Source organism: Hyperoodon ampullatus (genome assembly GCF_949752795.1).
Source record: "Hyperoodon ampullatus genome assembly, chromosome: X".
Classification (NCBI taxonomy): Eukaryota; Metazoa; Chordata; class Mammalia; order Artiodactyla; family Ziphiidae; genus Hyperoodon; species Hyperoodon ampullatus.
In genome coordinates this window covers 13,343,419-13,368,447 of record NC_136913.1, presented here as the reverse complement: position 1 = coordinate 13,368,447, position 25,029 = coordinate 13,343,419, and the positions used below count along the sequence as shown (strand labels likewise).

General features: G+C 38.0%; 1 protein-coding gene across 1 annotated transcript in view; it reads right to left on the bottom strand.

Annotated features, from left to right (window-relative positions):
* Window positions 1-20,120, bottom strand: part of MOSPD2 (motile sperm domain containing 2) — a gene marked incomplete at its 3' end in the record, with an annotated part of 53,132 nt that extends 33,012 nt beyond the window's left edge. The window contains exons 1-6 of the mRNA XM_079727918.1: window positions 20,060-20,120; window positions 18,344-18,430; window positions 16,759-16,913; window positions 13,033-13,093; window positions 10,506-10,544; window positions 4,440-4,564 (exon numbers count right to left, since the gene is read on the bottom strand). Of these exons, the coding sequence (XP_079584044.1) occupies window positions 4,440-4,564; window positions 10,506-10,544; window positions 13,033-13,093; window positions 16,759-16,913; window positions 18,344-18,430; window positions 20,060-20,105 (513 nt within the window). The 5' untranslated portion in view covers window positions 20,106-20,120. The remainder of the gene's footprint in view (window positions 1-4,439; window positions 4,565-10,505; window positions 10,545-13,032; window positions 13,094-16,758; window positions 16,914-18,343; window positions 18,431-20,059) is intronic.
* Window positions 20,121-25,029: the final 4,909 nt, after the last annotated feature.

The following is a 25,029-nucleotide window of genomic DNA, read 5'->3' as shown; positions in this document are numbered from 1 at the left end:
AGTGATCACTGAAAAAATCAAAGACGAAATCAAAAAATACCTACAAACAAATGACAGTGGAGACACAACAACGCAAAACCTATGGGATGCAGCAAAAGCAGTTCTAAGAGGGAAGTTTATAGCAATACAATCCCACCTTAAGAAACAGGAAACATCTCGAATAAACAACCTAACCTTGAGTTTCCCTGGTGGTGCAGTGGTTGAGAGTCTGCCTGCCGATGCAGGGGACACGGGTTCGTGCCCCGGTCCGGGAAGATCCCACATGCCGCGGAGCGGCTGGGCCCATGAGCCATGGCCGTTGAGCCTGCGCGTCCGGAGCCTGTGCTCCGCAAGTGGAAGGGCCCACATACCGCAAAAAAAAACAAAAAACAAAAAACAAAAAAAGCAACCTAACCTTGCACCTAAAGCAATTAGAGAAAGAAGAACAAAAACACCCCGAAGTTAGCAGAAGGAAAGAAATTATAAAAATCACATCAGAGATAAATGAAAAAGAAATGAAGGAAATGATAGCAAAGATCAGTAAAACTAAAAGCTGGTTCTTTGAGAAGACAAACAAAATTGATAAACCATTAGGCAGACTCATCAAGAAAAAAAGGGAGAAGACTCAAATCGATAGAATTAGAAATGAAAAAGGAGAAGTAACAACTGACACTGCAGAAATACAAAATATCGTGAGAGATTACTACAAGCAACTCTATGCCAATAAAATGGACAACCTGGAAGAAATGGACAAATTCTTAGAAATGCACAATCTGCCAAGACTGAAACAGGAAGAAATAGAAAATATGAACAGACCAATCACAAGCACTGAAATTGAAACTGTGATTAAAAATCTTACAACAAACAAAAGCCCAGGACCAGATGGCTTCACAGGCGAATTCTATCAAACATTTAGAGAAGAGCTAACACCTATCCTTCTCAAACTCTTCCAAAATACAGCAGAGGGAGGAACACTCCCAAACTCATTCTATGAGGCCACCATCACCTTGATACCAAAACCAGACAAGGATGTCACAAAGAAAGAAAACTACAGGCCAATATCACTGATGAACATAGATGCAAAAATCCTCAACAAAATACTAGCAAACAGAATCCAACAGCACATTAAAAGGATCATACACCATGATCAAGTGGGGTTTATTCCAGGAATGCAAGGATTCTTCAATATATGCAAATCAATCAACGGGATACACCATATTAACAAATTGAAGGAGAAAAACCATATGATCATCTCAATAGATGCAGAGAAAGCTTTCGACAAAATTCAACACCCATTTATGATAAAAACCCTGCAGAAAGTAGGCATAGAGGGAACTTTCCTCAACATAATAAAGGCCATATATGACAAACCCACAGCCAACATCGTCCTCAATGGTGAAAAACTGAAACCATTTCCACTAAGATCAGGAACAAGAGAAGGTTGCCCACTCTCACCAGTCTTATTCAACATAGTTTTGGATGTTTTAGCCACAGCAATCAGAGAAGAAAAGGAAATAAAAGGAATCCAAATCGGAAAAGAAGAAGTAAAGCTGTCACTGTTTGCAGATGACATGATACTATACATAGAGAATCCTAAAGATGCTACCAGAAAACTACTAGAGCTAATCAATGAATTTGGTAAAGTAGCAGGATACAAAATTAATGCACAGAAATCTCTGGCATTCCTATACACTAGTGATGAAAAATCTGAAAGTGAAATCAAGAAAACACTCCCATTTACCATTGCAACAAAAAGAATAAAATATCTAGGAATAAACCTACCTAAAGAGACAAAAGACCTGTATGCAGAAAATTATAAGACACTGATGAAAGAAATTAAAGATGATACAAATAGATGGAGAGATATACCATGTTCCTGGATTGGAAGAATCAATATTGTGAAAATGACTCTACTACCCAAAGCAATCTACAGATTCAATGCAATCCCTATCAAACTACCACTGGCATTTTTCACAGAACTAGAACAAAAAATTTCACAATCTGTATGGAAATACAAAAGACCCCGAATAGCCAAAGCAATCTTGAGAACGAAAAATGGAGCTGGAGGAATCAGCCTCACTGACTTCAGACTATACTACAAAGCTACAGTAATCAAGACAGTATGGTACTGGCACAAAAACAGAAAGATAGATCAATGGAACAGGATAGAAAGCCCAGAGATAAACCCACGCACATATGGTCACCTTATCTTTGATAAAGGAGGCCGGAATGTACAGTGGTGAAAGGACAGCCTCTTCCATAAGTGGTGCTTGGAAAACTGGACAGGGACATGTAAAAGTATGAGATTAGATCATTCCCTAACACCATACACAAAAATAAGCTCAAAATGGATTAAAGACCTAAATGTAAGGCCAGAAACTATCAAACTCTTAGAGGAAAACATAGGCAGAACACTCTATGACATAAATCACAGCAAGATCCTTTTTGACCCACCTCCTAGAGAAATGGAAATAAAGACAAAAATAAACACATGGGACCTAATGAAACTTCAAAGCTTTTGCACAGCAAAGGAAACCATAAACAAGACCAAAAGACAACCCTCAGAATGGGAGAAAAGATTTGCAAATGAAGCAACTGACAAAGGATTAATCTCCAAAATTTATAAGCAGCTCATGCAGCTCAATAACAAAAAAACAAACAACCCAATCCAAAAATGGGCAGAAGACCTAAACAGACATTTCTCCACAGAAGATATACAGACTGCCAACAAACACATGAAAGAATGCTCAGCATCTTTAATCATTAGAGAAATGCAAATCAAAACTACAATGAGATATCATCTCACACCAGTCAGAATGGCCATCATCAAAAAATCTAGAAACAATAAATGCTTGAGAGGGTGTGGATAAAAGGGAACCCTCTTGCACTGCTGGTGGGAATGTGAATTGGTACAGCCACTATGGAGAACAGTATGGAGGTTCCTGAAAAAACTACAAATAGAACTACCATATGACCCAGCAATCCCACTACTGGGCATATACCCTGAGAAAACCATAATTTAAAAAGAGTCATGTACCAAAATGTTCATTGCAGTCCTATTTACAATAGCCCGGAGATGGAAACAACCTAAGTGTCCATCATCCGATGAATGGATAAAGAAGATGTGGCACATATATACAATGGAATATTACTCAGCCATAAAAAGAGATGAAATTGAGCTATTTGTAATGAGGTGGATAGACCTAGAGTCTGTCATACAAAGTGAAGCAAGTCAGAAAGAGAAAGACAAATACCGTATGCTAACACATATATATGGAATTTAAAAAGAAAAAAAATGTCATGAAGAACCTAGCGGTAAGATAGGAATAAAGACAAAGACCTAGTAGAGAATGGACTTGAGGATATGGGGGGGGAAGGGTAAGCTGTGACAAAGCGAGAGAGAGGCATGGACATATGTACACTACCAAATGTAAGGTAGATAGCTAGTGGGAAGCAGCCGCATAGCACAGGGAGATCAGCTCGGTGCTTTGTGACCACCTGGAGGGGTGGGACAGGGAGGGTGGGAGGGAGACGCAAGAGGGAGGGGATATGGGAACATATGTATATGTATAACTGATTCACTTTGTTATAAAGCAGAAACTAACACACCATTGTTAAGCAATTATACTCCAATAAATATGTAAAAAAAACACCAAAAAACAAAAAAACCAAATATGTTTCATTGTTATGGAGTATTAAAAATTTAACACATAACTACTTACTCCTGGTCTCTCACTTCTAAGTAGTAAGATCATTTCCAAAAAATGGAAATGACAGTATATATTACCTTTTAAATTAAAAACTGTTCAACAGCAAACAACTGGAAGCAAATTAAAGACACATCAAAAGGAAATTAAATAACTTATGGTTATTTCTTAAACAATTTATGGTTCATCTCTAGACACTGGAATACTATGCAGCCATAAACAAGAGTTAGACAGCTTATCACATATTGATTTAGAATGATCTGTAAGTCGTGAAGAAAAAAGCAGGATACACAATAGTGTATAAATACACTACTTTTTTAAAAGAGATGGGAGGGAGAAAGAATTACATATATACTATAGTTGCTTATATATGTATTGCATATTTACTATAGTCGCTTATATAGGTAACAAAGATCCCTGGAAAGAAAAATAATAAATGAAACTACGGAGAGGAACAGTGTGGTTGGCATAGCAGTCCAAAGACTTTTTACTGAATACCTGTTTCTGAATACTTTTACTCCATAGGTTTCAGTTTCGAACCATGTAAAGACATGACCTATTCACAAATAAAAATTTAACAACTTGAAAACTTAAATAAAAAGTATCTGTAACACTGCTTGCTATTTTAGGATATCTATGATTTTTCTTAGGATGGTAAGATATTGCTTTTCCTTTTTCCTTGAGGAAAGAATACAGCCTCATGTGCCATGACCCAGTCTTATTTTAGAAACAGGTTTCAAGTACTGTACTTACAGTTCCGCCCATGTGAAGAGGCAGGTATTCTACACTGACATAGTCTTGGACGTCATTTTTACTTGTAAACTTCAACAAACTCACTGCTTCTGGACCAAGCCAGGATTTCACAATTTTGAAAGCAGCTGAAGAAAAAACAGTCACTTCATTAAATTCCTTTCATTCTCTTTCTCGATTTACTTACTGTATGTGCTAACCCACATCCTCTGAAATTAGTTCAGGCTAAAATCTGTTAATATGCATTTTTCCATGGCACAGTACTTAATTCACATTCTCTAATCTCTGTAGGCATCTACATTTTGACTGTCCCTTGTGGGTTTCAAATGTTCCAGGAAGGTTCAGGAAGATTAAATTATCCTGATGCTCATTAATAAACCTATCAGGGTTTTGGCCTCTGTACAAATCCATCAATGATCCCAACTACTAAGATTTCCAGACAATGAATCAAACAGCATTGTGATTCACTAATATGTACAATAGTATGAGAAGAGTCGTTTCCCTTATGCCTCTGTGATAAACCCCCAATCTGAAAAACCTTCTCAACTGAGAAGTCAGGAAGAGAAAAAAGCAGGCTTCCTCATTATGTGTGAGCCAGACCCAGACTTTCCATCCTAAGCCTGTACTTCTGTGCCTTTCTCCTAAGCCCTGCAGCTTAAAACTGTGATGATTTTATAGAATCTGCAAAAATAAACTGTTATCAAACACAACTGTTTATTAATTACAATTTTGTTCTGTCATGCCATTCTGATTTATACTTAAACTTTTTTTTTTTTTTTTTTTTTTTTTTTTTTGCGGTACGCGGGCCTCTCACTGTTGTGGCCTCTCCCGTTGCGGAGCACAGGCTCCAGACGCGCAGGCTCAGGGGCCATGGCTCACAGGCCCAGCCGCTCCGCGGCATGTGGGATCTTCCCGGACCGGGGCACGAACCCGTGTCCCCTGCATCGGCAGGCGGACTCTCAAGCACTGCGCAACCAGGGAAGACCTATACTTAAACTTTTAAACCTCGTTTCCATCATGACTTTCTAAGCACATTTTAAAGGAATTAAAAGAGAAATCCAGCATTAAATTTTCAAAAGCGTCAATGAAAAAAAATCAGGAAATAAAACAGCATGATAAAGATTAAACAATAGTTCAGAAAACTGCATTTTTACTTTGGCTAATTATGCTTAAAATTTTTTTACATAACATTTTCATTAATTTCAATTTAAAAAGTCTGAGTTGACATGTTTGAAGCTATGCTACTAGAATTAACTGAAGTGCAAAATCTGACTTTTTATAACAGCTTTATGGAGATAAAACTTACATACCATAAAATTCACCCTTTTAAAGTATACACATCAATGTTTTTTATTTAGTATATTCACAGAGTTGTGTAACCCATCACCACTATCTAATTTTAGAACACTGTCATCACACTGAAAAGGAATCTGCACCCACTGGCAATCTCTCCTTATCCTCCCTTCTCCTATTCCCTGGCAACCACTAATCTAGTTTCTGTCTTTATGGATTTGCCCATTTTGTATAAATGGAATCATGCAACGTGTTTTTTTTCATACTGGCTTTGTTCACTCAGCATGTTGAGGTTCATCTGTGATGTAGCATGTATCAGTATTTAATTCCTTTTTATGGCTGAATAACTTTCCATTTTATGGATATGTAACATTTGTTTATCCATTTATCAACTGATAAACTTTGGATTGTTTCCACTTTCCACTACTATGAATAATGCTACCATGAACATTTGTGTACAACTCTTTGTGTAGACATGTTTTCAATTCTCTTGGGGATATACCTAGGAGTGGAATTGCTGGGTCATATGGTAATTCTAGGTTTAATGTTTTTAGGAACTGCCAAACTGTTTTTCCATAGTGGCTGCACCATTTAACATTCTCACCAGCAATGTATGAGGGTTCTAATTTCTCCACATCATTATCAACACTTGTTACTTTAGTCTTTTTGATTACAGCCATCCTAGTAGGTGTGAAGTAGTATCTCATTTGGTTTTTACTTGCATTTCTCTAATGACTAATGATGTTGATCATCTTTTATGTATTTATTGCCCATTTGCATATCTTCTTTGGAAAAATGTCTATTAAAATCTTTCACCCTTTTTAATTTGGCCATTTGTCATTTTATTGTTGCATTATAAAAGTTCTTTATGTATTCTAGACCTAAGTCCCTCATCAGATGTCTTATTTGCAAATATTTTCTTCCATTCTGAGAATTTTCTTTTTACCTTCTTTTTTTTTGTTTGTTTGTTTTTTTTCGTTTTTATTTTTGCGATACGTGGGCCTCTCACTGTTGTGGCCTCTCCCGTTGCGGAGCACAGGCTCCGGACACGCAGGCTCAGCGGCCATGGCGCACGGGCCCAGCCGCTCGGCGGCATGTGGGATCCTCCCGGACCGGGGCACGAACCCGCGTCACCCGCATCGGCAGGCGGACTCTCAACCACCGCGCCACCAGGGAAGCCCCTCTTTTTACCTTCTTGATGGTGGCCCTTGAGGTACAAAAGTTTTCAATTTTTTTTTTTTTTTTTTGTGGTACGCGGGCCTCTCACTGTTGTGGCCTCTCCCGTTGCGGAGCACAGGCTCCGGATGCGCAGGCTCAGCAGCCATGGCTCACGGGCCCAGCCGCTCCGCGGCATATGGGATCCTCCCAGACCCGGGCACGAACCCGTATCCCCTGCATCGGCAGGCGGACTCTCAACCACTGCGCCACCAGGGAGGCCCCAAAAGTTTTCAATTTTAATGAAGTACAATATATCTATTCTTCTGTTGCTTGTGCTTTCTTGGTGTCATACCTAAGAAACCACTGCCTACTCCAAAGTCATATAGATTTACTCCTATGTTTTTTTCTAAGAGTTTTATAATTTTAACTCTGACCCATTTTAAGTTAATTTTTGTATATGATGGAAGGTAGAGGTCCAACTTCATTCTTTTGAATGTGGATATTCAGTTGTCCCAGTACCATTTATTAAAAAGACTAATCTTTCTCCACCTAATTGTCTTGGCACCATTGTTAACAAATCAATCATAAATGTTAGGGTTTATTTCTGGACTTTCAATTCTGTTTTACTGATCTATGTGTCTATTCTGATGTCCACACCACAACATCTTAATTATTATAGCTTTGTAGTCAGTTTTAAAACCAAGAGGTACAGGACCTCCCTGGTGGTCCAGTCGTTAAGAACCTATATTGCAATGCAAGGGACGCTGGTTCAACCCCTGTTTAGGGAACTAAGATCCCACATGCTGTGGGGTGACTAAGCCCACACATCACAACTAGAGAGCCCGTATGCTGCAACTACAAAGCCCATGAGCTCTGGAGCCGGCACGCCACAACTAGAGAGAAGCCTGTGCACTCCAACAAAGAGCCCGCACACTGCAATGAGAACAAAAGATCCTGTGTGCCTCAACTAAGACCCAATCCAGCCAAAAAAAAAAAAAAAAATCAAGAGGTGTGAGTCCTTCCATTTCACTGTTTTTTTTCAAGATTATTTTTACTACTCTGGGTCTCTTGCATTTCCATATGAATTTAAGGACAAACTTGACAATTTCTGTAAAAAAAAAAAAAAGTGGGGGAGGCAGCTGGGATTTTGACAGGGACTGCATTGAATCTTAGGAATATTAGGTCTTCTAATCTATGAACAAGAGATGAGTATTAGGTCTTGAATTTCCTTCGATGGTGTCTTGTAGTTTTCAGCATGAGTCTTCAACTTCTTTTATTATTTCTAAGTATTTTCTTCTTTGTGATGCTATTATAAATGGAATTGTTTAATTTCATTTTTGTATTATTGATTGCCAGTGTACAGAAATACAACTGGTTTTGTGTATTGACTTTGTATCGTGCCACCTTGCTGAACTCATTTATTAGTTCTAATAGGCTTGTGTGTGTGTGTATTCCTTAAAATTTTCCATATAGAAGATGTCACCTGCATATATAGATAGTATGACTTCTTCTTTCCCCATCTGGATGCTTTTTATTTATTTTTCTTGCCAAAGTGTCCTGGCAATGTAAGTGGTAAGAGCTGACAACCTTATCTTGTTCCTGACCTTAGGGGGGAAAATATTCATTCTTTTACTGCTAAGTATGATGTTAGCCGTGGGTTTTCATAGATGTTGGTTTTACATAGATGCCCTTTATTGGGGTGAGGAAATTCTCTTCTGTGAAAAATTAACTTTACCCAAAGAAAGGTCTGGCCTTTACCCTCAGCTTCTGGAGGTAACCTTCATGCCTGTTGGAGTGTCTTTGTTTGCCTAGGGAGCCTGAGTCATACTGGAACAATACAATTTAGGGTGGGGGCTTTGGGTCACACAGTATCTGTAGACCTCTGGAGAGACTGGAGACTGAGATGAACCATGTGATAAACTGGTCAGGCCTAGGAAATGGAGCCCCAATAAAAACTCTGAACACTGAGGTTTGGGTGAGCTTCACTGTTTGAAAATACTTCATGAGCATTGTCACATATTGATGACAGGAAAGTAACACACTCCACATTTGGTACTTCCCTGGATTCTACCATATTTTTTTTTTTTTTTTTTTTTTTACCCTTGGCTGATTTTAATCTGAATTGTTTCCTGGTAATAAACCATTACTGTGAGTACAATAGCTTTCAGTGAGCTCTGTGAATGATTCCAGTAAACCTGAGGGTAGTTTTGGAAAACCCTTGAACTTACAATTAGTGTCATAAGTGAGGGTAGTCTTGTGTGAACTACTGTGATCCAACTAACTTTGCAGTTGTCCCAACTCTTTGAACCTTCTATTCCTAGTTTCTTGGGTGCTTTTATCAGGAGAGTGTAGTGGATTTTGTCAAATACTTTTTGTGTCTATTAAGATGATCATGTGGTTTTTTTCTTTAGTCTATTAATATGTTGGATAACTGGTTGATTTTCATATGTTGAACCAACTTTGCATTTCTGAGATAACGCCTACTTGATCATAGTATATAATCCTTTTTATATGCTGCTAGATTCAGTTTGTTACTTTATTGAGGGCTGGTCCATTTATATTCATAAAGGATATTAGTCTGATATTAGTTTTCTTTTCCTGTGATGTTTGTTATTAGGGATATACTTGCCTCATAAAATGAGTTGGGAAGTGTTTTCTATTTTTTGGAAGAGTTTGAGAAGAATTGGTGTTGATTCTTCTTTATATGTTTAGTAGAATTTACTAGTGAAGCCATTTGGGGTCTTAGCTTTTCTTTGTGAGAAGTTTTTTGATTACTAATTCAATTTCTTTTGTGATACTTCTATTCAGAATCTTGGGTCCATTTCGATAGTTTGTGTCTTTCTAGGAACTTGCCCATTTCATCTAGGTTATCTAATTTCTTGGCACACAACTGTTCACAGTATTCCCTTATAATCCTTTACATTTCTGTAAGGTCAGTAGTAATGTCTCTTATTTTATTCCTGATTTTAATAATTTGAGTCTTTTTTTTTTCATTAGTTTAGCTAAAGTTTTGTCAGTTTTGTTGAACTTTTCAAAGAACTGAGTTTTGATTTCATTGGTTTGCTCTACTGCTTTCTATGTAACAACTGATTGGCAAACACAAATGAAAATGCACATTCTGAAAATAACATTAAATTTACAACCACATCCAAGTTGGTAAAGAATGTTTTTCAATGGTTTAAATTTTTTTTTGCCAAAAAAATATACCATGACTGTCCTAAGGATTATGTGACTATAGAGATTTGGACTAAATTTTAGACTCATCCCATTTTCTTCCTCAACACCTGAAGCCCATGAGAGAACCTAGCCAAGGTCTGCATTCTGTGACATATCCCATCTGTAGATGACAAATAGGCTTCTGGCTACAGTTTTATCTGAATGACTGAACATTTTAAAACTGTTTTTAGACAAGACTAATGGGTATCCCCAGAGCCTGGGGGTACAATGTTAGCCCAGTTTGCTTAGTAACAGCCTTTGTGTGTTCTAGCTCCAGCCTCTTAAAATTACACACCAAACACAGTAACATTCTTTTTTAAACAACCACAGAAATATGGCTAAATTGGCAAAGAAAAAAAAACCAGACGTTTTATGTTAGGAAAGTATAAGTAATATACTCACCGTTCATTATCCAAGGCATATCAAAGATCACCATTTTTGCTGAAAGATGAAAAAAAAATTCATTGTCTGTGACTTAGTACCACAATAGTAGTCACTTATACCTGGCCTAAAAAAAATGAGTGATCTAAATGTATCTAAAAACTGAGATGGATGACTCAGTTTTAATTCCATAAAGTGTGAGTGGTGCTAGAACTAAACTGACTTCTCACAATGGTGAGGGGCTCACCTAGGAGGATGGCTTGTGTGAAATGAATAATGTACTATCACTGCCCTTTGGCAAATAGCGTGTTCTTTTATTCATTTATTGTTTTTGTTGTTTGCAGAAAGGTACCAAAAAATAGTAAGTGGGTAAGTGGAAACTCTGGATGTGGCATGTCATATTAGTGCTAAAGTCCACTGAGCTTTAAAATGATTTCAATGTCTAATTTATGGCTTCAATTCTAGTTTTCTAGATATTATATTGTTAAACCCACTCTGACAGTTGCCCCATTTTTAATAAATCATTATGTTTTAAGAAACAAAAATTATTTCAACTTTTCTTAATATTATGAGCCTCAGGAAGCCAATAATTCCAAAGTATACAGAAATTTTATTTGTATACTTAGATGAAGATATTAAGCAGCCCTATTAACAATTGTGAGAAAGAATCAGAACCCACAGAGGGGATTTTTGATAACAAATTCATTCTTCTATTCCAGATGAATCAAAACATAATTTCAGGGCTTCCCTGGTGGCGCAGTGGTTGGGAGTCCGCCTGCCGATGCAGGGGACACGGGTTCGTTCCCTGGGCCGGGAAGATCCCACATGCCACGGAGCGGCTGGGCCCGTGAGCCATGGCCGCTGAGCCTGTGCGTCCGGAGCCTGTGCTCCGCAACGGGAGAGGCCACAACAGTGAGAGGCCCGCGTACCGCAAAAAAAAAAAAAAAACATAATTTCATTCTTCCCTGAACAGAGAACTTCCTAGAATGATTATAGGACAAATAATGCACATGTAAGGAACAAGGTACTTGCAAAGAGGTACCCTGGTGCTCAGTACCTCACTCTTCATCTGAGATATGCCTAAAAAGATTTTGACTCAAGATTTTAAGAATATTATATTTCATGACAAATTGTGAAACATAATCAACTTAAGATTCTATAAAATTTAATGTCTGAAAAACATTATGTAGCTAGAATAAATACATTATCTCTAGTTATTTGGAATGACAGTGTTCAATTCATCTTTATATAGAACAATGAATTTATTAATAGTTTTCTCAAAAGAATCTTAGATGTGTTTTATAAAGTAATAGTAATATTTATGCTCTTTATAAACAGCTCTTCACAAACCCCTTTGGATATTTCAATAAACAAGTGGATATTTTCATTTTGTACATGAAAGAAAAAATCTAATAATACAGGGCAGTGATTCCCTACTGACCAATGACTGGCACCACTCAGCAAGTCTTAATGAATCAGGGTATATGCCAGATCCAGGAAGAATTCAGAAGGAACAGCAGATCCTACAGGTTCCCCAAACTAGACATTCCTTTTACCTAAAAATGTTCATGAACACTCTCTCTGAAGACACGAGAGCACAGGGCTAGGAGTGGCAATGATCCTCGATATCCACCATGCTTTCTGTCTGTTTCTCACATCACATTAACACTAATGTGAAAGCACATCAAAATAAAATGACTTAGGCATTTCATGCTTTAGTGTCACCTGAGTCACAAGTCCCCAAAGACGCTAATTGTGGTATTTGCCAGGGGTGTGCCCAGGCAGACCTGTGAGTTTCCATTTCTGATGTCCCTGTTGCCTCTCTTCTGTCTCTTCACTTTCAACCCACTGGGGTTTTTAAAAATATTTGGCTGTTTATGTGGAATGGCATCTTGATTTCCCTAGGGGGAAGCCATCATGTAAATCTATCAAGTCAAAAATGAATATATAAGATTTAGGAGTTCTTCATTCAGGCAATTAATAGAAGAGTCACAATTAAAAACAAACTCCAAATGCCAGATTCAAATGTCATGCACACTAGTCAAGTGTTTTCTTAATGACAATTTAAAAATAGCAACTAGAAACACAGTGTACTTTATGTATGGGTATTGCTTATCACACAGTATACTTTACTTACCAATACTGCTCATCTGTTTCTTGCATGTAAGAAGTTCCAAATAATATTTAAAATTAATTTCTCAATTGAAAAATTAGTAAAAATGGGATAATCTTGGAAATAAATGTATGTTTTTACGTCTCTATGTGTGTGTGTGTGCGCGCGTGTGTGTGTGTGTGTGTGATAGGATGGCATATACACAGATTATAACTTGAACTCTTAAAACTAACTGTAAAGGACAATGATTATTTATGAAAAATTTCTCCTGTACCTACTAGGATATGTACTTCAACTTCTAGAACATATTTAAGCTCTTCACCAGAAAACAATGTCTCAGGTATTAAAGTCTAAAATAATACAAAGCTCCACAATTCTTAGACACTGTCTACAGTTTCGCTATATTGTATTTTTATAAAGGAGGAAGTTACTTACAGAGGTATTTAGGGTAATAAACCTTAAAGCAGTTGATGATGAAGCGTACAAAGTCCATGTCCTAAAAGAAAGATTATACATTTAAATGTTTAAGACTGTCCACATTAAAGAATTTTAGATTGCATATATCTAAAGGTGATAAATTATTAAATATAAATGAGGGAATTATTAAATTCTTTAAAAAATAGCTCATAAATAAATATTTATATTCCCGGGAGTTAGTTTTTAAGTCATTAAGCTACTTATAATAATCAGTCCTAAAACTGAGTTAAAGAAATTAGCTTAAACATCATTCAGGTTACCCCAGACTAGTTAGATACTTCAGGCTGCTAAGGTAATGTGGCATTATAAAACAGATCTAAAGAGGAACCCCCATAAAGAAATTCTAAACATCTGTTGAACAATTAAAGAATTATTAGAACAAGTATATAGTTTTCAACCTGACTACTTGGAACGACAATATATATGCATGTTAATTCTGATATGTTTGTTTTTTAAACCTAATTTCTATACCTAATAGTCAATAAAATATATTTTATTAATCATTTATACAACAGTTAATCTGATCATATTGGCCTGCTGTATCTACTTCACTTCTAGCTTCTTTCCTCTTGTGTAGGAGCTTAGAATAAGAATTAGAGTTTTTTCGTTTATATTTAAATGTTGTTCATTGACTTCAATTTCTAGGAGACACAGCTGACTATTGGTTCTACTGCACTGAACACAGCAACATGAAACTAGATTATTAGGGTTACTATTCACATGGATCATTTCATTCCATGTGTTTCCCCTGGCCACAGGCTGACTTACTGATCAGCCATCTTATAAGGACTGTAGGATGAAAGATACAACCAGGCAAACTTAAATCCATCTGTTACTCAAAGGCGAGCTGCCCTAGAGATCTGAGTCTATAAAGTTATTCCTAGCATGTGAGTTGTAGCATCTTTAATGCTAATAAACTGAAAATAAGCATCCATAACTATATTACATATTTATTATGGGATAAATCCTAGCATATAATAATACCTTTATAACTAATCATTATATCCACGGTGCACAGAGTTGAATAATTTGTAGTTAAGTAAGAGTCAAAGAAGATATCTCAAAATAACTAGTTATGTAAAGATTTGGTTACCTAGTATATGATCTGTGGCCTCCAGACTTTGCCCCAAAAGTCTCTGTCCAATATTCTTTTCATCTTTAATTGAATAACCTTGCTTATAAAATCCCAAATTACTGCTAATTCAAGTCGATTTGATAGGATGCCACTGGTGTACGTGTATTAGTGGGTACTACATAAAGAAGCTCCATGAAACCCATTGCTCTGCATTCTGTGAGGATGTTTTCAAGGATGCTATTCATTATCTTCTAAAATGTCTTCCCTTTGAAGACCCATGAAAGACTTTTCTGGACTTCCCTGGCTGTTCAACGATTAAGACTCCACGCTTCCAATGCAGGGGGTGTGGGTTTGATCCCTGGTGGGGGAACTAAGATTCCACATGCGTGCAGCCAAAAAATAAAAAATAAATCAATCAATCAAAAAAAAATTTTAATTAAAGAATAAAACTTGAAAAAAAAAAAGACTTTTCTTCTGGTTCAAGTATCAGCAATAGATACACTTCTCCTAAGATGCTGGTTTTAAAGTATGTCCACTGAGTTATTTTATTTTATTTGTTTTATCTTTACTGGAGTATAATTGCTTTACGATGTTGTGTTCACTGAGTAATTTTAAATGATTCCATTTCTTTCAGGCAAGCTTAAAGCCAAATTAGTGGCCTAACTCTAGTAAATAATTTAAATTTTGACTTGCAATTATGTATACATCTTTAAAGGTTGACTTAAATCTTTTCTGAATTACGAGGGTCATGTATAAACGTAATTCAGTAAGATTCTAGTATTTGAAAACATTAATGATTTAACTACTTAGTAATGCAAATAAACTTTATAAATTAAAGATAATGCAAATAAACTTTATAAATTAAAGTATATAAGTAGCTTGAAAAATAATCAGCTCAATTCCTTGCCCCTGTATTTGTCAATAAAAAACATTAACATTTATTTTTTATGATTCTGGGTTAATAATTAGAAAACTATCATACATAAAGGATAACAGAATCATAATTTATTATTATGCAATATTTATCTAGGCATTTTGATTTAGATTTTGGGTATAAAATGGTTTACTCTGTAATCTAGAACTCATTGACATGGAAACTAGATTGAAAAAATAATCCAGGGCAAATGACTCTTAGAGACAAAGAAAGATGAAAAAAAACTTGTAGTCCCACTGCCTAAAAAAACTCTAGCCTGTTTTTTTGTTTGTTTGTTTAATGTCTAAGGCTTCCCTTTTGGGGGCTATATATCACTATGATATAATCCTGTCGCCCTTTTCTCTTAAAAAAAAAAGCTATTTTCCAATATTACTACAAATTCTTTACAAACACCATTTTATATAGCTACACATACTCCATCAATTAGATATACCATAATTCACTTCACTGTGTTGACATTTACATTTTTTCTAATTTTTCACCATTTTAAATGACACTCTGAAAGAACATTTTGAGGTACACTTTTTCTATACTCAGGTTCATTTCTTTAGAATAGATTTCCAGAAGTTAGTTACCAGGTAAAGAGTATGAATACGAACACTTCAGGGATATTAACATACTTTGCCAACTGGATTTTGAAAAAGATTTTAACACTGCCCCAGGCATGTCTCCGAACGCCACTTCACTGCTACCAGAATTAGCCCAGCTTTGAGTGTTAGAGACAACAGCTCTAATAAATGCGCCAACAAATCCCCATCGCTGCTGAAGGGTTTGTAGTTAGCACTAAGGTCACAAGGGCCCAAATTAAAGACCGGTAGGTTTTATTTATTTTTTAAGCTTGGCAAAATCACCTGAAGAAAACTGGTTTCCAAAGCTAACCAAATCAAACAAAAAGTGAACCTAAACGAGCAAACAAAAAACCTCAACAAAATCACAAAGTGCTGGATGTGCAAAAATGCAGGTGAACATCTCGCCACTGCAAAACATGGCATGTGGGTAATGGTACGCTGGAGAGCATACATTACTGTACTCCACATTTCTTTTTTTTTTTTTTTTTTTTTTTTTTTTTTTTTTTTTTTTTTTTTGCGGTACGCGGGCCTCTCACTGTTGTGGTCTCTCCCGTTGCGGAGCACAGGCTCCGGACGCGCAGGCCCAGCGGCCATGGCTCACGGGCCCAGCCGCTCCGCGGCATATGGGATCCTCCCAGACCGGGGCACGAACCCGCATCCCCTGCATCGGCAGGCGGACTCTCAACCACTGCGCCACCAGGGAGGCCCTGTACTCCACATTTCTTGAGTGCATTACTCTGCGCCAGGCACAGGGGAGGTGCTGTAGAGGGTGTTATTAGCTCTGATAGAAAAGTTCACTGTTACCACATCTACTCATTACCCTGCCAGCCTCGACGTCTTCCTTCCATATCCTGTGTATCAGACAAGGAACATTTCTAGGAAATCTACAGTTTCAATGCCAAATACTGAAGCATATTTAATTTTTTGCAAATCCTATTCCACGTTTGACTTCACTCACAATGCAGGGGGTGGAAATAAATCCCAAACATGACTTGGTTAGCTCTGTTTTACAGGACTACTTGGTCAAGGGGGTAGTGGCAGGGAGGACGGGAGAGAGGGAGGATGCCATGATAAACAATGATTTAGAATTAATGGAAAATGCTTACTATGCTATTTATTCCAGTCTCTGACAGGTCAAACATCACTGTTACAGGTTTCCCATTTTCTCTCTTAGCATACCGTTCCAACCAGAATGCAATAAGCTTCTTTTTGTCCAATATGGTCTTATGGTCTTTTATATGATACTTCACCCTGATCCAGACTTTAAGCAGGTCATACGATAAAAATAAGAAAAAATATTTATGGCATTATAATATTATTTATGCATATATTATATCATTCCTTTTCCTTGACATTTGTCTTTGTTTCTCAGATTAAAAACATCTCTTCGAAATAGTATATACTTGGGAACCTTAAAGAGTAGCAGAAAGGTAAACTATTTTCCCCCCTTAGAAAATACACTTTCCCCCCTTAGTAAGTAAGGGAAAAAACAATATTTGGCAATAACCTAAAAGTACTCTATACTGTGCTTAACAAAAAACAGAGTACTAGAAAAATGTTCCGTCCAGAGGAAAAGCCCAGACGGAAGCACGATGGCAGCATGAGCGGGTGTCGTGTGTGGGGACGGAGCCTGGCAACCGTTCAGAGTGGTGGCAGCTAGGACAAAATGTGACAAGTGGTGAGAGGAGCAGCTAAACAGAGAGACAGGCGGGGCTTGAAGGACTCTGCATGAAATGCTAAGGGGGTAGGGGCTGGGAGTGAACTGAGGAAGTGCTGCTGAAATCGGAGGAGGGGCTAAAGTGAAGCTCTATGTCGAGGAAGAGCCAATGGCTGTGGGGCCGAGCTGGGAGTACAGGGAGGGTGGGTGGTGGCACGCATGTGGTTCAGCTGTGTGTTGTATTGAAGGCGGCCAACCATCAATCCGGTGGGCAGCTGGATGTGTACGTGCATGTGGCCTGGGGACAACCTGGGGTCACCGCTGTTGGGGGGAAGGCAGCTGAAGGTGCCAAGGTACTTGAGATCACCCAAGGAGACTGCATCAGCTGGAAAGGAAAAGAGGCCAAGAAAGGAACAAAGCTTGGGAAGCACATGTGAGGTACAGGTGGAATAAGAGGAATGGGAAAGGAAGGTTGAGGGGGAGCCAGCAATGGGAGGAAAACGCTGCGAGAGCACTGTTCCAACAGGAGCCGACCACGGGCCACACACAGGGCGCGCAAGGCGGGCACGACCTGCAGGAAACTGCCTTGGCAGGACATCTGCTCAGGATGGGGCTCTGACACGCCTGCTGAGTCCCAGCATTGGCACAAACCAAGTTATTCCTCTATCCCCTTTGCCCAAAATTCGGCTTGGCCCATTTAGCCACCCTTAGTGACTATCAAAAAGATTTTCCATAAAGATACTGGGTTGAATTTTAACATCAGTAAATTAGAAAGAAGATAATGACTCTGAGTTACATCATTTTGGCTGTGTGATGGGATGTGGCATTTGCCTTTACAGCCTACTTTATTATAATGCAAACGGTACATTCAACTGCTAAGTATCTGACGCTTGGTCCAGCTGGCCCTAACAATCCCTATTGTAGGAAACCTGACGTGTGGTACATAAGTAGAAAGCTCTGCCTATTATTAATTCAGTTGAGATGGATGGCTACATCTCAAAATCCTGAAAAGCCAGTACATACATTATACTTACACAACTTGTTGCCTTCTTTGTCATAACCGTGGAGATAAATACCACCAATTTCCAATAACCACCTGGGAATGGAGGCTTCAGTCAGGTCTAAAAAGTGATAAAGTTTGATGAGTAATTGTAACTTAGAGGCCTTTTAAAAAGAAAACTTACACCATATAGGTTACTGTTAATATAGTAGCTCTGATATAAAAAAAGATAAACTTATTAAAAAAAGAAAAAGCTTATGCAAACATCTGGAAAGAACCTCCGACGATAAAAAATGGTGTTTCTAAGTAGAAAAAAAACTACATAAAGACACAGAGGAGAGAAATGGAAAAAATCCATTTCCTTTTACATATCAGCCATTATGATGTGGACACATCTCCATGTTCTAGTTGTATTTCACATAATGACTTGCAAACAAATATTATCACGATTGGACAATTTCAAAAGAACATGGCAGTAAATATCCACATTATAGCCTCAGAAGTGGTATTAGAAATCAAAGTTTGATAACCAGTAGACTCTAATACATTTATAATCTTGGGGCAGGTGGGAAATACTTCAAGAAAAATGCTAGATCCTTCAGCAGGAGGTCCACTCTCTAGTGAGGCCGAGAACCAACGCAGCAAGGCAGCAAATGTCAAGGCTTTTGTGTCATTCATCAGTACTTCTCCGAGAACTCTCAAAGATTTCTTTATCTTTCCCTACCCACCTTTCATCATCTCTCTGCTGTCTGCCACTGGAAACTAGCAATTCTATGTAAGAGAAAACTATTGTTGAGTTTAAAGGTTTATTCTGTCCTTAAATGATTTAGAAACGTCAGGTTTACATTTCTTTGCTTGACTAATAAATGCTTCACTGTTGAAATTACCTACAGTTTTTATATTTCCAATCAAATTATTTTTTAAATACTCTCCTTCTGATAGATTCCTTCTCCAAGTAGGATGACTGGGGAGAGTATCTGCTCTGGATTTATTTGTTGACTATTTTGTATTAAGTCTCCAGACTCAGTCACTCCAGAGTTTATAATCCTCAAGGTCAGGAAATCCTTCTTTATACCCCATCGAAACTAGTAGTTGTGCCAGTTTCTTCCTGTTAAATTTTTTAGGAGGAGAGAGATAACGGGTAACCTTTCCTGAAAAGAGTTCTCCATTTACTTGAACACTATTATAAAATCCCCTCTAAGATTTAAAACTCCTTTTTTGGGGAGGTGGGGAATTTCAATCTAGAATTGGGCCTTGAAATCAAGAAGTTAAGAGGAGGCTGCTATAGGCATCCTTGGGGATAAGCTTGCTTTTTGGGGACTCCCATTCGTATAGTAATTCCACATGGAACACCTATTAGCACAAGGAACTCTGGGAATAGAGACAGACACCAGGCAACAACTGAGAAAAATAGGCAAATAGTATCCCCTTATTTCTAGGCCTAGGAGCGAACATGCTGTCTTGGTATTTTAATGGTTTTAAACCAAAAAGACAGAATAGGAGCCTCCGCTGTGAGTGAAGAATCTGACTGTGATTCTGCTCCTTGGTGATCTGATTTCCTTATGAATAATCCTATTTTAAGATTTATTCATAAGATGCTCCTTTCAAATGTTACTGGGTCTTTATAAAACATTATATTCTGATATTTCTGATGACTGCCAAGAATATTTGCAAATACGCTGTAAGTGTAAAATAGTAACATTTATGCAGGGGATACAGTACACAGTCAAGGTTAAATTGAACAGCTTACCATTGACAGACATTTCTTTCCTCCACTGAAAACTCTCATCAAGCATCTTCAGTGTATCATCTACAACATTATGCCTCCAACATAAGTAACTTTCAACCCAGTTATCATCTTGTTGTAGTCTTTCAACATCACGTGGATCATACTTATCTGATTTATCTAGGGGAAAAACAGTAATAAATATCCAAGTCAGATAAATTCAGCAGTGAATGATAACCAACACTAATACCAAAGGAGAAGAAAGACCTGGAAGATAAAGCTAAGCTACTTGAAGACAGACACAGGGATGCAGTTCAGATGAAAATGCAATTTAAAGGACTGATGGAATTTCTAAGTGTGACTAGAATAAAGTTATCTAAAAACTGCAGCTTTATTTTAAGACAAGCCACCACAGATTTAAAAAATAAGACCGTAGTAAAATATTTTGCGTAACCCTCTAAAACCATACACCAACATCTAGGAGGATCGATTATGTTATGTGAACTTAAAATACTCACCCTAGTCAATGAAAAATGAACTTTTATGTATAAAGAAAGAACTAGGTTGTACTTAAAAAGACGTGTTTGCCAAGTGTCTTTTTTGAAAATGAACTAAATACAGAATGGAAAACTATGTATGTAGCAGTCAACATTTCCCATAATTCATTGGAATAATTGTTGCCAATAATTTCTCATTATCCACCTACACACATGCTGTGTTCTCACCAACCTCTACATACCTCTATATCCTCCTTCCACACCCCGCTCTATTTTTCTGTAACTGAATTTTCCTTGTCTCCTCACAACCACCTTTGCACATCCAAATTCTACCATTCTGCAAGACTCCTTTCAAATGCTTCCTCTTCCATAAAAATTTTCCCTGGGCCTAGAAGTAATTCCTTCCCTCCCGTGAATAGCTACAGGACCTAAACTACACACTTAGCACCCCTGAATCAGAGTTACTCGTGTTTATGCCATATCCTCCCATATAGAGATCGTAACAGCACAGTCTACATACATCCTAAGAAGCCCCCAAAGCAGATTACATAGTGCCAATGAAAAGGCCTTCAGGAAACATTTGTTGATTGAATCTATTCCTTCTCTATTTTTTATTTTCTCTGTCAATGGTACCCTCCCAGGGACCCAAGGAAGAAACTTCAGAAAATTGCCTGGCTCCTTCATCTTTTTTTTTTTTTTTTTGCCCTTAGTTAGTTGCCAAATTGTATAGATTCTCTCTCCTCTCCAGTAGTTCTGAGTTATTTCAGGCCCTCAGCGATAATAGCTGAAAAGGGCGGGGAAATATAAAAAGCATCCGTGGAATTATCTTCAAGTCCCAATTTCCTTATCTTTAAACTGTTTTAGATACTCACAGGGTTGTGTGAGGATCAGAGAAAAATGTATATATGAAAGTACTTGAAAGTTTCAAGCACTATAAAATATAAGATGAGGCCATAAATCATGTATTTGTAGAGTGTTACCTTGGATATGGCTTTCAATATCTGGGCTCTATTTTTCTAATCTTTACAATGAGTGGTTCTGTTGTAGGTAAACCTTAGAAAATGGTATTTTAGCTCTGTCTATAAAAGTTCGTCAGTATTCAAAGGACAACTTTTCTTTAATTATGATTTATAAACATGAGATGAGATATAAAAGAATTTATATACTGTTTAGCAGCAAAAAGGACCCTGGGAGCACCTGCCCCTAAAGTCAGATCATCCAGTTTGGCCACTGGACAGCTCTCTCCACTGGACCAATATAGTGTTTTCCTTGAAATTACTGTCTGACTTCAAGAAAATTTCTCCCAAATACCCCAGTCTGAATAACTATAGTTTACTTAACAGTTGTTCTTTCAAATAAAAATGGTGGTCCATGAAGAATGTGACTAATTTAGCTAGCAACTCAAATACGCATAAGTATTTAATGTGTACTTCCTGATTTTGTTACCCAGAATATTTAAAGTCCATGTACTCAAGGGTCGAGATTTAATAAAATTTACTGCTTCATCGGGGGCTTTCTACAATAAAATTGACTTTAAAAAAAAGTTTTAACTGAGAGTACTGACAATGAAGACTATAATGGCCATCTGCCTTGTTTCGGGCCAAGGAGGCAGCAGTTTTGCCCACCGTTGCTTCCGTGTAATCAGAGCAAACGAAAAAGGGAAAAAAGCTTCTCAGCATCACTGTGAAAACAGCTTTGACCTCATGGGCTCCTGAAGAGTCCTGGGCATCTCCAAGGGTCCGCAGACTACTACTTCCCCAGGACAACATGTGGCAAGTGGTAAAAACTCAAAAAATAGGGCTTCTCTGGTGGTGCAGTGGTTGAGAGTCCGCCTGCTGATGCAGGGGACACAGGTTTGTGCCCCGGTCCGGGAAGATCCCACATGCAGCGGAGCGGCTGGGCCCGTGAGCCATGGCCGCTGGGCCTGCGCATCCGGAGCCTGTGCTCCGCAACGGGAGAGGCCACAGCAGTGAGAGGCCCACGTACCGCAGAAAAAAAAAAAAAACAAACTCAAAAAATATTAGCCATAAGAAGAAGAATCAAACATTATTGTTGTTATTACTCCTACCACTGCTGATATTACCACTACGGACGCCATAAACAAGACAGTGCCCATTACCAAGGAATGTAAAGCTTATTGCTCTTGGATAGCTTTTAGGGATGCAGATCTTTGAAATTAGAAATCTCCATTTAGATTAAAATGATTAATTATTGTTATTAATAGGACATGTACTTACATATGAGACACCTCTTGTTAAACATTTACCCCTAGAGACAGGTAGAGATGGAAGCAGCTAGAAAAGACAGAGCAAGAGAGGATGGGGGAGGAGGTCATGTAGGAGTGGAGGGAGAGAGGCTGGAGAAAAGTAGGGGCACAAGAGGACAGAGAAGAGGGCTGAGGGGAGGAGAGGGAGAGACAGACGGACACACAGGGAGAAACAGAGAGAAAACTGAGCATTCAAGGTAAGGAAAACTTGGCCTGGGACCACAAGGCCAAGTGTAATAATAACTGCTTATGACAACACAATTTGCTGCTTTCAAACACAGCTCCCAGACAACTGAACTGAGGGGAAGCAAACTACACAGCCCCAAACATACCTCTTTGGCATCCCGATTATTTTAGACTGATATTTTTAACAAACAGCACACACAGGAATCGTTAAAGTGAGTAAAAGTCACCCTTTTATAAGAAACATTTACATGTATAAAGGAAGTCTCCATTTGTAAGTGCCTCCCTCTCTGTAACAGGAAGAGGGGAATGATTGGAAATCTCCAGAAACTCTTATCAATGGGAAAGGCAAGGACATAAATCTGCACAACCATACCCTTGTTTACTGAGCTTTTCTTGGTCACCTCTAATAACTGACTCCCCACCCTAGCATCTTCTGTCTTTAGCTAGAGATGGTATTGAAGGTGGTGGCTTGGGCCACTTCGGAGAGTTACTCAGTTCTCCTGGGTCTCTCCCACGTATACAAGGGATACACACATGTTAAACTTTTGTTTTTATCCGGTTCATCTGTCTTATATCAATTTAGTTATTAGGCCAGTCAAAGAACCTAGAAGGGTAAAAGGAAAATGTTTTCCCCTCCACAGAACCCTCAAGTGTTAGGGAGTTTTCTGAAAACCAGTCCTTCAGTAAATCCAGATGTTACGGGAAGAAGCTAAACATGTACACTCAAAAGGTATCTGAAGATATCAAAACACACATGTGCGCACACCCCTCCCCACCACCTAAGACACTTTGAAAGACTTTACCTCTCAGTGATTAAAGCATAGAGATGAGGAAGAGATTTGCCTTATACACAGATATATATATGTGTATACTCTCATAATACCTTGTCCTTATTACTTTCTCGCTGAGGACCAGTGAAAACTTCATCACAAACCAACATTAATCTCAAGTGGCGGACTTTTAAGCCTCATCCTTACATTTGTTCAAAATAGCTCAAAGCTCATTTTTGGCCACTCCTCTGTTGTTAGACAGGACTAAATGTTCCAGGGTAAAGATGACCCCTCAGCTTTTTGTTTCTTCCTCTCTTCCCTGCGTGTGCATGCTCACCTCCTTCACGCTCTCTCTCACATACACAATTTTAAGTGCTGCAGGATAAACAGAATACAGTGCTTACTCATAAAACAGAGAATTCCATTATTAACTTTTCTTTTTCTCTCTTGCATTTGTTGGCTGGTGAAATTACCAACCAGCCAGAAACTGTGTTTTAGGGTTAACAAGTGTGAAAAAAAATTCATAGCCTGATTCAGGATACCGGGCAGAGTGATGAAATCAGAAGACCCCTGCTACTATGTCCAGGGAGACTGAGCAAGTCACTCTGGGCTTGATTTTCTTCTCTGTAAAATGGAGATAAGGTCTGTTTATCTATCCACAGTCTAATGAAGATCAAGGGCACTTTGAAAATTTTAAACACAATACCAATGAATTTTTATTAACATAAGGTAGAATGCTCCCTATGAAAAGATTAAATTCTAATTGACCTATTAGTCGGTTGAGAAAATCTTGAAAGTATATTATAGTTATTATAAATGTGCCTAGAATTCATATAGAAAGGTTGAAAAAATACAAAAGTATTCTTATAATGAAAACCAGAAAATAGTTACTAACTGGGTGTCATACTGTTCAAAAGCAGCAAATATACAACTATCCAACATCAACAATAGTTTAAAACCTCTTAGCATCTGTTATTTCTCCAAGGACTCTGAGCACTGATCCACTTAAAGTCCTGGTGCGACCCCGGAAGAGCATTTGCACTGGATGGACCACTTCTATTGGCTGGACCATGTAAATGTCAACAATGGGAGTGATCAGGCTGAAATAATGAAATATTCCCTTTAGGGCATCCTCTGCTGGTTGGCCACAACCTACCCTGAATCTCCTCTTTCCTGTGAAGCTAGCTGATGAGAGACTGAGAAGCAGGTGATCATCTACGATGGGATTAAGCTGTTGGCCTATAGCGGCGATTCTCAAACTTTAGCACCTCTCAG